This window comes from Brassica rapa, chromosome A02 (genome assembly GCF_000309985.2).
Source record: "Brassica rapa cultivar Chiifu-401-42 chromosome A02, CAAS_Brap_v3.01, whole genome shotgun sequence".
Lineage (NCBI taxonomy): Eukaryota > Viridiplantae > Streptophyta > Magnoliopsida > Brassicales > Brassicaceae > Brassica > Brassica rapa.
Genome location: NC_024796.2, coordinates 22125413 through 22143498, shown reverse-complemented (window position 1 = coordinate 22143498; position 18086 = coordinate 22125413). Strand labels below are relative to the sequence as shown.

The 18086-nt window shown below is 31.9% G+C and overlaps 1 protein-coding gene across 1 annotated transcript; it reads left to right on the top strand.

Annotated features, from left to right (window-relative positions):
* The first annotated feature begins 5125 nt into the window (after positions 1-5125).
* LOC117131729 lies at positions 5126-5760 on the top strand. Its single transcript, XM_033284082.1, has 2 exons — positions 5126-5282; positions 5379-5760. Exons 1-2 carry the CDS (start codon positions 5222-5224, stop codon positions 5666-5668), a joined length of 351 nt encoding a protein of 116 aa, XP_033139973.1. The 5' UTR covers positions 5126-5221; the 3' UTR covers positions 5669-5760.
* Positions 5761-18086: the final 12326 nt, after the last annotated feature.

The following is an 18086-nucleotide window of genomic DNA, read 5'->3' as shown; positions in this document are numbered from 1 at the left end:
ATGTTTCTTCGTTTGGTAACGTTTTGTTGCTTAAAGCTCTTACTTTTTGAAATTTTTTTTTTGTTGGTTAAATCTCTTACCTTATTTTTGAAGCTTTTCTCTGTTTTGATACCATTTGAATGCTTTTGATATGCATGGTTTTCAGATCTGTGTTAGGCTTTCGAAGACTTCCAAATAAGTCTTCTTAGAATTTTTTTTTAACATAATGCACTAGAGGACTTCCCTGAAAGTCTTCTGCCAGCGTCTTCTCCCATGTCTCATCTTTCATAACAGATGTGAGCATTGTGGTAAGTCTCTATGTCTGATTTTTCTTCATTTGGTAACCTCTTATTGGTTAAAGCTCTTACCTATTGAAAACTTTTTTTGTTGCTTAAAGCTTTTTTTTTGTTGCTTAAAGCTCTTACCTAATTTTTGAAGCTTTTCTAAGTTTTGAAGCCATTTGAATGCTTTTGGTTTTGGATATGCATGTTTATCGGATCTGAGTCGGACTTTGGATGGAAGTCTTCTAACATATAATGCACTATAAGAAGTCTTCTCACAGAGTCTTCTCCCATGTCTCCACTTTCATTACAGTTTTGAGCGTTTAGATAAGTCTCCATGTCTGATTTTTCTTTATTTGGTAACCTCTTGTTGCTTTAAGCTTTTATCTATTTTCCAAATTATGTCTTCTCACAGTCTTCCATGAAGTTTTCAAAAACCTTAAACATGAACATGAGGACTATCAAAGTTTATGATGTGTATGTCAAGTGGATTCCAAGTTTATCTATGTGGAGAAATAATCTCTAATTCCAAGTGTAATAGTTTTTTTTTATAGTTTGTTTTGTGATTTGTATGTATACTCTTTTAGTTGTGGATTCTTTTGTAAATTTGAAGAGATGTTAATGAAAAGAATTTGGTAAATATGTTCATATCTACAATATTATCTTGCCAAAAAGTACTTGACATTATTAAAGTTCTATGCAACTACAATAGCAAAACAAAATAACACAAAATTTAGTCAAATTTACTAAAACTAAGGGAGAAGACTTCTAAAAAACATAGATAACTTTACAAAATATCAAACATTACATAAGAGAAGAACATATAGCACTTTCATTAGAAGACTTCTCGAAAGTATATATTTTATGTGGGAAATTTTAATCTGGAATTTAAAATATAAGCAGAAAATTTAAGCCATAAATTAAAATTTAAGAGAAAAACTTAAATTTTAAGTGAAAACTTAAATTTTAAATCTTATGAAAGTTAAAAAGTATATCTTATAATCTAAGAAGACACATTAATCCACATGACTTGATATTTTTGAAATTACTTAACGCTTTTGAAAGTTAAAGTCACTTAACACTCTTAAAAGTACAAGTTTACAAAAACTAATGTAAGAAATCTTAATAATTCAGATTAGGTAGAAACATTTATAAACATGAATGTTGGTAACCTCATAAGTATCACCAATTAAGTTTTGAATTTTATTCATGAATCCCAATATTGACTAATATGCATGAATTAACAAGAAAATATTAAAAAATCTTTTTAATTTTAGAGAAAATAAAAATTTAGTACACATTGACTTAGAAGACTTTCACAGAAGTCTTCCCCAAGAAGAGTTCTACGGAAGTTTTCTTGAAATAGACTTCCGTGGAAGTATACCATTCATGTAATTTTTGCAATTGCAATTCTATAAAGAAACACTTCCAGGGAAGTCTACTCTACAGTAGACTTCTCTGGAAGTCTTTCTTTGTAAATATTGCCTTAGTTTTGTTTTTTGAAAAATTCTCGAAAATACTAAAGATTACTTTTCAGATAAACAGGTTAGTTTTGTAATTGACCGAATTGTGTCAGAAATTTGAATTTCTATAGAAGACTTTTCGGGAAGTATTCCGTTGGAAGACTCTTGGGAAGTCTTCTCAACTGTCACTTAAGTCTTATCACTGTAGCTGGAATTCTGCGTAGGTTACTTTTGCAATTGACAATTAAAACTTTAATATTTGTAACCAAAAGTTTGACCAAAATCACGTGATAAAAAGCTAGAAGACTTTCAAGGGAAGTCTTCTAACTAAAATTAAATATTTAAGTTTTAATTGTCAACTGCAAAACTAACCTACACAGACTTCCACCGATAGTGAGAAGACTTCCAGCGAAAGTGGGAAGAATTCCACCGACAGTTGAGAAGACTTCCCAGGAGTGTTCCGACGAAAGACATCCCGAGAAGTCTTCTATAGAAAGTCAAATTTATGACATAATTTGGTCAAGCAAAACTAAACCTATTTATCTAAGTGACTTCCAGGGAAGCTTTCTCGTTTTTTTATTAACAAAAAGAAGTTGGAAGACTTCCAGAGAAGTCGTCTCTAAGACACTCAGATAAAGTCATTTTCAAAAATAACATATGCATTAACCCTAAGACTTTCGTATAACTCTTCTACGACAAGAACACTTTCGTATAAGTCTTCTACAATAAGAAGACTTCTAAAGAAGTATTCTTGGCGAGTAAATCTGAAAAAAATGATTTCATACCTTGAACATTGAGATGATTTGTTTAGCTTCTCCAAACACACATAACTTCACCACGAAAGCGACCTTCTCGTTAATGATCAAGATTCATGAGCTTGAATGACTCTATGAACCTTACAAAGTATGTAATGAAAATCTTGGAGATTTTTTGATGAATACAGAGAGAAAGTGAAAAATATGTAGTTTTTGTGCACAAGAAATGAGATATGAGGAGTGGAAATTGATTTTTAGGTGCATTAAGAGTTTCAAATTGGTTGTTCATGGTGGTTGGTGTATTTATGGCAATTTAAATATTATAAATACTTGATGAAGGTGAGGATGATAGAGTAAAACACTCATTTAAAAAAAAAAAAGGTATTTTTGTAATAATTTGATTTTTTGGAGTGAATAGGGCAAATGAAAGTTCCAAAAATCATGTGTTAGTTTTGGGGTTTAGTTAAAGTTTTCAGTCATATTTGAAAAACCCCCTTGTATATTTTAGGTGTTGGATGATAATTTTTAAAGAATAGTCCTTTTGTAACAACTAATAGGAAAGTTATTTTAAACTGATACTTTTTTTTGAAAAGTTATAACATTAGTTAGTTTGAAGATTAATGTAGATATGTTTTATGGTTGTTTTAGTTGACAAAAGATAATAAATGTTAAAAGTTAGGATTAAGTAGTTCTCAATGGTATTGGAGTGTAACTAAAAATTATTTTAAAGGTAAGTTCATAGTTGTACTTCAATTTAAATAGAATAGATATATTTTGTAAGTAAACTAAGTAAAGAAAATTTTCTCAAATATCAAATATATTAAGGTGATATTAGTTTTGCACATACAGTAAGGTCATCTTCTCATTATCAATATCTACTTTTTTTTTGTAACACCATCAATATTTACTTCTCTTCTTTCTTTCCATTTTCTGTATATTTTATGTTTTGACAGTTACGTGAACCTTTTTTTAAAGATCAATATTAATTAGTATTTAACTATAAAAAATAATATTTGTCTCAAAAGAAATCTCCAATATGTCTTAATTGAAATGCGTTATTTTTTTTTAAATTATTTAATTAAACAAATGATTTAATTAATAAATGAAATACAAATTCAGAAAATGACAGAAAATTAAGTAAAATTTATATAAAAATTGAAAAAATAACAATAGAGTTTTTTTAAATATTAAAATAAATATCTTAATATTTAAAATAAATTATAAGATATCTTCATCGTTGACAATGAGATTTCTAACATATCAATGTTGATTGTAATGGTTTCAAACACATCTTTGATAACAATGATGATTTCAGACATATCTCTTCCATTGACGGTGATGATTTTTGACATATCACTGCTGACGATAATAACTTTTGTTGATGGTTACTTATATATTATTATTATTGACCAAGATTTTTTTCTGTATAACCATTAACCACTGTTTTGACATATCTTGATGAAAATTTTCGGCATATCATGGTTGACAATGACAGTAGGTATGTTGATAACAATGTATTTAACAATTGTCCTTGTTAACGATGATATGTCAGTTTTAAAAAAAAACATCATATATTTTTTTTTAAAATAAGCTATTTTTAATTTTTTTTTCAAACTATTGTAATTTCTAATATTAATTTCCTAATTTTCTGAATTTTATTTAATTTTCTGTCTTTCTATTTATTTATTAATTAGTTAAATAATTATCTTTTATAAAAAATGAAACATCATTGTTTTTGCAAGTGCCGGTCAGTTCTTTTACGTGATGAACAAGTAGGCTAGAATGGAGGTTTTTTAAATATAAATGCAATTTTGATGGTTAAAAATGTTAGTAAAAACCTTTAAGGTTTTTTTTTTACAACGAACGGCTATCCTATTACTCAAAGTTGAGGTGATCTGGGTAACCATATCGAAATAGAACAACCAATAAAACAAAGCTCTCTATGGAAAGACCTCACAGTCCTAACTAAAGAGTTAGAAATCTGATTTTGCGCTCTTGAAATATGAGTGATATTAAGGTTTGAAGTGTTAACAAGTGTCACTTTGATGGTTTTTATGCTATTTCCCTTAATTAATTTGCGTGCATGTAGTTTTTGAAGTCTGAAAAAAAAAATACAAATAAGATAGCCTTGTTGAAGCCCCCTTGGTCCAATAGTTTGACTAAGAGTTTATTAATGCTTCTACACTAGGAGGTCTGAGATTCAAACCCCATAAAACATAAATTATGCAGATCATGGAGAAAAATAGTTACAAGAGGTCTTTAGCATGGTGCAAAGGCGTATCATCAAACATAGATCTCATAGGGCGGCTCGGAGCGATGCAATCAAACGTGCATTCTAATATGATGGTAGAATTGTCGGCTGTAGAATCGTCTATGTAATATTTCTCATCGTTGTAATAGCATAATTAATAAGACGTTAAAAAAAATAGCCTTGACCCAGTAATTTGAAATTAAGTGAAAGAAAATAATTGGATAATCTCTTTCGTAATTTTGATAAACAAATGGTTAACGTTGACCGTATGCATGAGTTCTTTTACCTTCTGACTCTATGCATGAGCTTTTTCCTTCTGACAAAGGAAACATTTAATTTTGGTCAACGTCTTTATTAATACCAAAACGTTTTTTGCCATTAAAAATAAACCCAACCCAATGCCTCACTATAAATACTCAGTAACACATCTCAACAGCTGCATACTCATTTCATACTCACTACAATTTCCTAACTTTGTTTGATAAAAATTCTATGGCTTGCAAACTTCTTTGCCTCCTCGTCGTCTTCGCCATCATCACCTTCGTTACCCATGGTATTTATATTTTGTATACGTAATATAATAAAGACTTTTATGTGTGTTTTTGTTTACAATAGTATAATATTATATTTTCGTTGGAAAATTTGGAAGGGTCTGGACCACATTGTGGACTTAATGACGTAACTCTGAGACAATCGAAGTCTGGAATGGTTGAGAGCAAACCGGTGTGGAAAGTGACACTGAACAACCCATGTATATGCTTGCTCACTAACTTAAAGTTGTCATGCACCGGTTTTGAATCGGTCGTGCCTGTTGATACGTTGATAAAAACCGGTGACGTGTGTGTTCTCAACAAAGGTATACAAGGAGACTTCGTTTTCAAATATGCATGGGATACTAGCTTCGACTTCAAGGTCATTGATGGCACGTTTTGCGCATGAAAGCTTTCGAGTTAATTCGAGCTTAATTGAACTGATGATATTTACTCAAATATGTTTAGAATTTTGATATGAATAAAAAATAAGTTCCTTAATATTGAGTTTTATTAGCTATTTGGCACGAACTTGATTTTTTTTTAAATCAGAACAGTACAGTATTCTTAAACCATCAAGCATGTATTTTGCCGTAAGTGAGTTTAATTAATTTTTAGGGGCCAAAATAGCTAAAGATCCAATGTCTCAGGTGTCTTTAAGATATGTATGTCAATGTTAAAGTCCTAAATTTGAGTTGTCATTGCTTCAATTGTAGTTAATTTTGCATTCTATATTTGTATTTCATAGACTGTTGTTTTGACTTAATTTAATATGAGTGATATAAATTTTATTGAGAAACATATAATTTTTTTAGAAAATTAAAAATCAATGGAAAGAAATGTATATTTAATTTTTATTTTAACAAATAATAAATAACCAATAACATCATCATAAAATCTCTAATTCTATTACATTTGATGATCAATCTTCAAAAAAATGTGACATTGATGAACAATTCCATGCATAATGTATCCACGATGAAGCACTCCTCGAAACACTTACATTAACAGATGGTTCTACATGTACGACATCCTCGATGAACATGATCTCTCCACAGCAGACGACCACAACGAACAGTTCTGCCAATAGTACTTTGAAACCTCTTTTAAACTTTACATCCTATAATCTGTAAGAAATTACATTTTCTAGGATTTGAACCTAATACAGTATAACCTCTTTAAATTAATACTCTATAAATTAATATACACTAAAAATCTCTATAAAATAATATAATTTTATAGTCCCAAATCGAGTTTTTTGGTTCAATTAGTATATCGATAAATTATTATCTCTATAAATTAATAAAAAATATAGTTTTGGTTTAGTTCCAACATTATTAATTTATAAAGGTTTCACTGTACCTGGATGTAAAAGCTTTTTATTAGTATGTGTGAAAATGCTAAAACATCAATATTTAAAACGTCAATATTTATGGATGGAGTACTATTATAAAAAATAAAATAGGTAGTATTCAATATTATTATTTAGATGCCTAAAAAATAAAATAAAATAATTGTTCATTTTAATACTGATAATAATTATATATCTCTATGAAGTATTTAGAAAATACTTTACCAACATAGAAATGAAAAACCTGTGAGATATTAATTATTTTAAAAGTATATGCCTGAAATATCTATATGGTATAAAAATTTTAATTTTGGTTTTCATTTCGAAACAAAAAGTTTCATATTTATATAAAATAATTGTAAAATTTTAAATTAATTATGAATGTCATCAAAGAATTTATTGAAACTTTTGATGATATGAGTTTTGTGAGTAAAATTTTAAAATAGAAAGATATACAATTGTATTTGAAAAATAGTTTATACATTTTTTTCAATATAGTTTGACAATATTGTTTTTAAATTTTAAATTTATTTTTATAAGAGTAAGAGAATCATTAGTCATGGTTTCTGAACATTATTTTATTAATGTCTTAAAGTAACTTAATTATGTAATAATTAAAATTATTTTAAAACTAGCTCTTCCACTTACAGAATAACACGTGACAAGTTAGTTTCTTAAATTTTCAATTGAAATACCTTCAGCAACAATCCATTATTGCTTTTTCTTACTTTTATTTGATTTATTATTATATTAGTACTATAGACTATGGTAGATACTACCATTGCTCATGCTCTAAGGGGCCAACAAATTTGTATATGTTAACCAGATATGTCAACTGACGACGTGGACAACGTGCAAACTCTTCTCAAAGGAGGCAGCGGCACTGATCTCCACACTGCAGCAGCGGACGTATCCGCGGCCTACGCACCAGCCAACGCCGCGGTGCTAGAGGAATTTAAAAAGATGTTCGCCACCTATGAAAAAAGGTCGCAAGAACAGGATAAGCTTGTAAGCACCTTGACCAAACAAGTCGAAACCTTAACGGCAAGGACTCGAGCAATCCGTCCCCGCGGAACCACAAAAGTTCACGGGAAAAGACTCGACTTTGCAACCCCACTAGACAGGCCTGGAACGTCGCGGGAACGACCTTCGGGCCAAAACCCTAGCGAAAAATTCCCTGCCGGAAAAGGAACTCTGAGAGTCCTCCACCTCCCGCGAAGGACTCGGAAGTTAATGAAGTCGAGCACGTTGACTTGGATCCCAGCAACGTCTCCAACGATACCGAGGAGGACGCCGACAAACATCCAAGAAGGACCAGAAGCCGATCTGCTCGGGAAAGCTTTCCGTTAGATAAGCCAATGACGGAAGAGGAGGAAATCCTCTATTGGAACGAACAAGAAGCAAACCAAAGATCACTTGCAGTAAACGCCGACAAGCTCGGAAATCTGCTGACGAGACATCGGACATCCGTGATCTTCGCGATTATATCACAAAAACTGCGGCAGAAGTAAGGGCCGTGAAATCTCAGATCCATCACGCTACCAGTGCTACCCCCGTGATTGACAGACTGCTGGAGGGGGCTCAGAAGACGCCCTTCACCGCTCGCATCTCCGATATAATGGTATCTGATCCGGGAAAAATCAAAGTACCAAATTATGATGGTACGACTAATCCTAAAGCGCACCTTCAGGCTTTCCACATCACGATGGGAAGGTCCAGACTGAAGGACGGCAAAAAAGACGCCGACTATTGCCGTCTATTCGTCGAGAACCTCGAAGGAGCGATGCTCGAGTGGTTTGCACGCCTTAAGCGAAACTCTATCGGGAGTTTCCGACAGCTCGCTTCGGAATTTCTCAAGCAATACTCTATGTTCATATATAGAGACACTTCCGATGTCAATCTCTGGATCCTGTCCCAGAGAGAAGACAAACCCCTCCACGAGTTCACCAGCCGGTTTAAGCTGGTGATGTTCAGGATCAGCGGGATAAGCGACAAAGTGGCCATTGACGCGCTCAGAAAGACGCTCTGGTACAAGTCAAAATTCAGAAAGTGGATAATCCTCGACAAACCGCGAACGATCCAGGACGCCCTCCACAAGGCGACAGACTACATCATAATCGAAGAGGAAACAAAAGTCTTGTCGCAAAAACATAAGTCGACGAGACCATCCTCGAAAGATGTAGACCCAAAAACGAAGAAGAAAAACTCTCGTAACGATAAGTACGTCCATCACAAGGGGGAATAGCTCCAAGGGGCGCACAATTACGTGATCAGTTCGGATCAAGGCCGAACCACGGGTAATACATGGACTCGCAATCAAGGATATGACGAAAATACCTTCTGCGAGTTCCACCAGTCCTGTGGACACTCCACGACTAACTTCAAAGTCTTGGGAGCGAGGCTGGCCGCGAAGCTACTAGCTGGAGAGCTCTCGGAAGTAACCAGCGTAAAAGATCTCATCCTCGAGACTGATCGCTGCCCGAAGACGGACATAAATCTGCCCGCGGAGAAGTCCCCCCAAAGAAACCAATCCGGGGATAAACGCGGAATAAGGCCGGACGACAAAGGAAATGACAACAATTGTCGCAGAGTAAACATGATTATCGGAGGATCGCAATACTGCAACGATATGGTTTCGGCCATCTAGGCTTACCAACGGAAGGCCGAATCAAGTGCAAACTGGCCTTTATGGTCCCCTCCCCGAGATGGTCAAAGCAGCTCAATAACCTTTACGAAGGATGAAGCCAGCGGGATCGATCAATCTCACTGTGATCCACTCGTCATAGATCTGGTCATACGAGATCTGGAAGTCGGGAGAGTCCTCTTTGACACGGGAAGCACGGTCAATGTTATCTTCCGTGACACTCTCAATCGGATGAACATCAAACTCAGAGAAGTAACTCTAACGCCAAAACCACTTACGGGTTTTTCGGGCGAAGTGTCGATGACTCTCGGATCGATCCAGCTGGCAGTCATGGACAAGGAAATCACAAAAATCATTGATTTTTCGGTGGTCGATCATCCTGCCATCTACAATATGATCATGGGAACGCCGTGGCTCAACGCCATGAAAGCCGTTCCATCTACATACCACCTCGGCGTCAAATTCCCAACCCATAACGGAGTCGCAGCCATCTGGGGTTGTCAGAAACAGTCGCGGCTATGCTTCCTCGTGGAGCATAAGTTAAGACAAATCGCGATTCCCGCAATGGCAACTCACAAGCGCACGAAGTTAGCTCAACCTTTGGCCGAAAACGCCTCAAAGAAAGACGATTTGATATTGTCTGCTGACGCAAACGCTTCGGACATCGAAACTCAGTACGATTCCGAAATCGATACTACGACTCAATCGGAAAACCCGGATAAAAACATTGACCCTGCCACGGTTACCACGATCAAGGCGGTCACCACGGCGACAACCGCCGAGTAAGAATACTCGCAGGATAACACAGAAATACGAGATGGCTTGATCCTCGAAAGACGTATGTAGGCAGCTCGTCAAAAGACGAATTCAGCTATCCCCCTCTCTAAAAAGGGAGGGGGGACTGGGTACGTATACTCGTATACTCCCACGTTTTAAAAGATGCATCATTGTAATCGAGTTTTTTAAAACTTTACTACAATACGCTTTTTTTTTCTTTTATTAGACACTGACGCTCCAGTTAACGCAAACAAGTCTCAGGACACGCTTAAAAAATATACAAACATTAGACTCTTGTCAACGGCCTTATCCGGCCCAAATCGCAAAGCAATCATTCTTCAACACCTAAAATATATGTATAGTCTTCGAAACAACTGCTAGATGTCGCCAAGTTAAAGTTCGAAACTCTGCAAGCAATTGTCCGAACGCGACCATAAAAAACCGACAAAATTTTACACCCCATTCGTTGATTGGCCCCGATGAACACGCCAGCCGTCTTAAACAAACGCTACCCGATCACTCTTTTGATCCTCGAACATCCAACACAAGGATAAAAGCGCGCTACAAAAAATAATCTAAAATTTTGGTCTAGCACTTCCAGTTGGCTTAAAAATTGTCTCTGGAAAGATGCTCGATTCGTGCCACACAAGTCATATAAGCCGAGAACCTATCGCGGACTTTAAATTGGTACGAATCAGGTAGAAATCACAACAGGAAAATCAATAGCCGGCTAATCACCGCACAAAACTTAAAACCGAGAGTAAACCTAGGTCTTGCCCTAAACCCATCGCGTTGGTCTCGAAAATCTCAAGACATGATATCTAAAAAATGATACGAGATCCTAAACCATGTCTCTCCGTTCATGTCTCAATGTTCCTGAAAGTTCGTAAGAATAAATAATTTTTACGAAAGATCACGTCTCGGACAAACTAACAGATTGAACTTCTCAACGGAATTAAATATGAGACGACAACTCATGTTTACTTCAAACCCATTCGAAACAAAGTAACTCAAACAAACATCCGTTATATATATCTATAAACCGCATAGCGGTAGGGATTTGAAGCCACCAACGGCCAGTCCTGATAAAGATAAAAACGGCCAAAACAGGCCAATACAAAGTTCAAAGGCCACATTCGGCCGGACATAAGCAAATGAAAGCCACACTCGGCCGCAAAATACTAGGTAAGGAAAAAAACTTCTTCCCGTCAAACGCTCACCTTTCACAGATTAAAGTTCCCAGACAAGGAAGCTCCAAATGCATCCGCGGGATAGTTCACTTCCTCGTCGTCACCTGCGAACTCGGTCGTGGCCTCTACAGTATCGGGAGAAACCGGGACGGGATCCCAGAATCTCTGGATCCTCCCGTCGATCGGGGGAATGAGCGTCTCAGCATGGGCATGGTTTTTCATGCCATCTTTCATGAACCTCATCTCCTTCTCGAAAACGTAATCTTCCGCCTGCGTCTTCCAAAGATATGACGTAGTTAGTCTGATATCTTATTTTGTTGCATTTAACAAACCATGTGGCAGCTAACGTTAGATACTTTTAACATCTTACCAGCCATTTTAAAAGCGACAAAATGTTTCGTAACAGCTAACCAAATATGTATTAGATAATGAACATATTTTGTAGAAATTTACAAACCATGTATTATAATGCATCTATTTTAAAGCAAATGAGGCTTAACGTTAAATTATAACATAAATGTTACATGGTTTTGTAGCGGATAAATTTTTCATCAGAAATATAACTTATAAAGCACAACATAAATGACTTCAATCCATTATGATATTTACAGATAAAACATAAACTTGGATGTAATATTGGTTTATATATAATATAATAATTCTTAACGGTTAAGCATATAAAAGTTGAATAGACAATGGTAAAGTTAGCATGCTAACCTTTTTGGTATCATCTACCAAACCACATATCAGCTATCGATGTTATTTTTAGCATCTTATCAGCTATTAGTTAAATCGAAAATATATTTTGTAACATCTAACCAAACAAGTATCTGATAATTGAAAAATATTCTATAGAAATTTATAGCCATGTATCATATAACCATACCTAATTTGAAACAAAGAAATTTAATGTAAAGATTTAACAACTAACCAAACTTGTATATGCTCACGAGACTTATTTGGTAACATCTAATCAAACATTTACTAGTTAACAGAAATCTTGTTCTTGTTATACAGCCATGTTCCTTTACCAGCATGTGAGTCGAATAGATCTCCCTTTTATGCGGCATAAAATTGCTTAGAACCTTTATATCGTGGTGGATCTCAAACAAATCGACAAAGAAGCTATGGTAGACGAACTCATCGAGAGGATAATACTCTTTGGATCTAGACAATGTGTTGAAAGAAATACACTAAGATGAAAAGGTATTCACATCGATGAAAACAGAAAAGAAATGAAGAATCCATTGCAGAAATGAAAAAAATGAGTTTAGAGATTTTAAAGAGATATAAGAGAGAGAAAGAGAAGAAGATTAATTATTTGGACAAGAGATTTTGTAGAAGAGACACAGGAGAGAAAGGGAGAGAGACAGAAGGATTTTGGTCAGGGTTAGTTTTGGGGTTTAAAAATATCAATAGTGTATGTGATAGTTAGCTAATTATAAATTTTTTTTTCATGTATATGTGACGTAATTACTCTATTAATTTTGCACATACAGTAAGGTCATCGTCTCATTATCAATATCTGCTTCTCTTTTTGTAACACTATCAGTATCTACTTCTTATTCTTTCTTTCCATTTTCTGTATATTTTAGGTTTTTGATAGTTACGCGAACTTTTTTTTAAAGATCAATATTAATTACTATTTAACTATAAAAAATAATATTTATCACAAAAGAAATCTCCAATCTGTCTTAATTGTAATGTGTAAGTTTTTATATAAAATTAAATTCAAAAAATAACAATAAAGTTTTTAAAATATTTAAAATAAATATCTTAATTTTTAAACTAAATTATAAGATATCTTCATCGCTGACAATGATGATTTCTAACATATCAATGTTAATTGTAACGGTTTCATACACATCTTTGATAACAATGATGATTTCAGACATATCTCCTCCGGTGATGATTTTTTACATATCACTGTTGACAATAATAACTTTTGTTGAAGATTATTTATATATCTACTTTATTAAAACAGAAGTACAAAATAGAAATACCCCTTAATTTTATCATTTATTTACATTAAAATGCCATTGAGATATTTATTGAACCTATATTTAAGTATGCTTGTCTTTTCCTAACGTATTTTCCTTATTTAAATAATAGATTTACTTAATCAAATCTTAACCAAAATATTTTCTAATATATTTCATATTAACATATTAAATATTTTTAATATTTGTTAGTAATAAATAAAAAAATAAAAAATCACACGTCATAATCAATTTATATAACATATAAATAAAATATGAAATAGTTTATTCATATAATATTGGATTTTTATATGATACATTGTGATATAATAGACAATTAAAATCACAAAATATAATTATTAAAAGTAATAAATAAAATTGTTATGTTTTAAAATTTTATATTAACAATTATGTAATAAAATTTATTTTAAAATATATATATATATATATATATATATATATATATATATATATATATTATACCATTAGTACAAAGAAAACAATTTAAGTGAAAGCAAATATTTATACAGTCACGGATCAAGCTCTAGAAATAAACAACACTAGCACAAACTTATTTTTCTTTAACAAATTTATTTTAATAGAAATTATAGTTCCAAATATGTTTATATATTTTATGTATTTATAATTTTTTTTTTTAAGGGATGCTAAGATTTTGAAATTGGAAAAAATATATGACACACCTCTATATTATTTTAATTAGGATAACATTTATATCAAAATGTTTTATTAAACTTTTAATTTAAATTTTTATTATAACTGCAAAGATTAATTTTCAATATAAATTTATGTTTAAATGTTACAAATAAATCATTTAATATACGCAAAAAAAAACCAAAAACATAAAATAAATACCCGCCCGGTCGGGCGGGTCAAGATCTAGTTATTATTATTGACCAAGATTTTTTCTTTATAACCATTAACAACTGTATTAACATATCTAATAGGTGACCGGTCCGCACCCTGTGCGGGCATAAGAACATGACCGGTCCGTACTCTGTGTTCTCTCGGTCCGTACCTCACGAGAGAGAACACAGTAAAGTCAGTATAAAGAGGCAGATATTGTGTATATGTATAATTGCAACGTCACAAAATATATTGTGTGTTTACGAAGATACTTTTATTCAAAAAATGGAATAAATAGTGTATAGTTTTAGAAGTAACATATTTTATTTTATCATTAATTAGAATTGTATTGTATATGTTTCGTAGTTCTTTATTTTAGGTGAATAGTATTATTTTTCCATAAATAATAAACAAACATTTATGTAGACATATTAAAAGAAAATATAATAAAAATCAAAATATTATCCATAAATAATAAAAATTACGGAGTACATTTCTCGATAAAGAAAGCAAATTCAATTAGAAACTTGCAAAAAATTAAATAAATTTTGTAAGCAATTTGACGGGTTAACATTATTTGATAGATTTATAAATTTCTAAATTTTATTGAATATAAAATAATATTAAATTGACATACTGTCATCGGTCTCCTAACTCACACAACCCATCTAGCAAATACAAAAAATAAATAATTGCAACAGTTTATTTATTTTAAAATATGTATTTGAAAAAAAAGTAGATTAAAATTACGTACCGTGACTACGAAATATTCTGAAAAACTTGTTTGTAGACAACATTCAATATTTTTGTCTGCGGCTTCCCTTTATTACCAGTTATTAGAATTTTTAATCCAGATCTCAACTTAACTCTTGAAAGTACAACTTTGCCTTGCATTTTGTAAGCATTTTATAAATTATTTTAAAATTATGATAAATTTATTCTTTAAATGACGATATATAATTTACCAATAATATTAATTAACATTTTTGGATTTTGTAATATTGAAAATAGTTATTATATAATTATATTCGAACACAATTCATCAAGTAAAGTATAAAACTATTATAATTATCTTATATAAAATTTTGTTCATTGTATTTTATATAAGATAATTATAATAGTTTATAAATATTAAAAGTAATAAATAAAACATTGTTAATCTTTCTATAATTTCGAGAATTAGTTTCCATAAATTATTATTTGTAATATTCGTTAGATTATATGGCAAGTGATGTGAAATGATTTTAGACTTATCTTAAATTTTTTTATCTAAATTAAATAAATAAAAATTAAAAAAAATCGACCAATCAAATTATAACAATTTATTGAAACTTCACCTATGAACCCCAATCTGCGATAGATCAGTCCACGAGATTCACAAAAAAAATCTAAATCCCTTATAGGTTGGGTTACTTAAACGTAGATTTGTCAATTTGACATATATGCACCATGTTGGTAAGTTGACCACGATTATTGGTGGAACTAATATCCGGTATAATAAAAAAAGGTAGCTGGTTCGATTATTAATTTTCTAGGTTTTTTGACTGCTTTGAAAATGACCTCATGAATTAAATAAAAAATGCATAATGATAGCTTACTTATAAGATAGTATATTCAACAAAAAAATGATATAAGATAGTATTACTAAATGATACCATGTAATACTTTGGACTATATTCAACAAAAAAAGAGAAAGTACTAAAGAACCGCTTCAATAACTGCTTTAACTTGGCGAAGCTTTTCAGCATGTTCAAGGTCTTCTGGATCACTATCACTCTCACGACCTGGTCTACATATAAAAAAAAGGAAGACCATATTGTCGTTACCAGTATTCAACACATGGAAAGGATAGATCAGACATGCTTTTTGGAGACAAGACAGAAAGAGTTGAGTTTATGGTTCTACTTTGTACGGGGAACTAACATTCTTGTTGCATCTAATAGGTCTTGCAACTGGACTGCACTTTTTAGTTTTGTCTACAAAAAGAAAAAAAAAATATAAAATGAATCAAGGCTCTGATAAAAGATGGATGACAGAAAAGCTGGAGCCTCTCGCATCTCAGCTCTTGGCTTTCCACCATTGTACTTCAGCATCAGGTTTAACAGTTTCTCCTCTGTAACATTTAGTTTCACTTTCTGTTTTGGAGTTCGATCGCCACTGTCATGTAATAACAAAATTTTAACAGATAGAAGTATAGAGGAGATAAAGGTGATTTATATGCTAAGAAAACATACTGTCGAATAACAGCAATGACACAACATAGCTCTTCTGAGTTCCCATTGCCTTGGCGGGTTAGTCATTTATTAGGCTGTACATGTTTATTGAACTTCCAAGGCAAAGTGGGTGGCAGAGTCGATGAAAGATGAGGAGCCTTTGCGTCTAAACACATTTTTCTTATCACACAAACATCATCGTCGTAATACCTTAATAGTATGAGAGGAGAGATTTGTGAATAATACTTTAAAGAATGAAAAGAGAATGTTTGTATTTTAAAACCTTGGGTGTCTCCTATATATATACAGTCGATTTATTTCTCATATTAATGACGCACAATATTTTGCACAATAAATAATGAAATCGTTTAAAGAAAGATATTAAATGTGTATTGTCAAAAAATGATTTTCATATGATATGATTTTAACTTGCGCAAGTAATCCATATTAGAAATGTAAGTTATTAAAAACAAACAACCTAATTACCGTTTGAATAATAAGGAAAGTTTTAATATTTGTCTTAATTCTAAATCTTGCCCAAGGGTAAACTAAATCGATAATATTTAATGATTTCAACTTGCGCAAGTAATCCATATTGTGAATAAGTGATTTTCATATTTTAAGATTTCAACTTGCGCAAGTAATCCATATTAGAAAGGTAAGTTATTAAAAACAAATTTTGCCAATAAGTTATTTGTATATTTAATGATTTCAACTTGCGCAAGTAATCCATATTAGAAATGTAAGTTATTAAAAACAAACAACCTAATTAGTAGGAGTGGGCACTTTACCCGATATTCGAAGTGGCACCCGAACCCGATCCGAAAATGCATGTCAAGTTTTTTATTTAAAAAATTAACAAAAAGTTACATCCAAATTTTTTTTAAAAATAACTAAATTAATGCATTTTTAGTTTTAAATTTTTATGTCCAAATCTATTAACCATTCAATCTATTAAAAATAAAAAATTAGTTAACTGAAAGTTATATTTTTAAATATAAGAAACTTGAGAAATGAAAATTTTAATTTTTTTTTTCAAAATCTAAATATCCGAACCCGATCTGAAATAACCGAATCCGAACTAAAAATACCCGAACCCGACCCGAAGTACAGAAATACCCGAACGGGTTCTACACCTCTATACCGAAATACTCGAAAATCCAAAATACCCGACCTGAACCCGAACGCCCACCCCTACTAATTAGAAACATTAAAATATTTTCTAAGCACATGTAATTAATATGATATCAACATGCGCAAGTTTACTGTTTGAATAATAAGGAAAGTTTTTAATATTTGTCTTAGTTCTAAATCTTGCCCAAGGCTAAACTAAATCGATAATTATTATCCCCTAGCTATATATGGGCTTAACGAAATCGACAATAGTTTTGGGCTTGTCTACATAAGCGATTGATTAAAATAAATGAAAAATAAAATTCAAAAAAATCGACCAATAGAATTATAACAATTTTTCTGAGAAGCTCTATATTAATGCCATGTCAGCAAAAATCACTAAAGTGACTTCACTTTTAATGTATAGGAGGATGATGAAAATTTTCGGCATATCATGGTTGCAATGACAGTAGGTATGTCGATAACAATGTATTTAACAATTGTCCTTGTTAACGATGATATGTCAATTTTTCAAACAAAAAATCTTATATATTTTTTTAAATAAGCTATTTTTAATTTTTTTTTTCAAAACTATTTATAATTCATAATTTTAATTTCCTAATTTTGGTGAAATTTTCTGAATTTTTTTTAACTTTCTGTCTTTTTATTTATTTATTAATTAAATAATTATCTTTT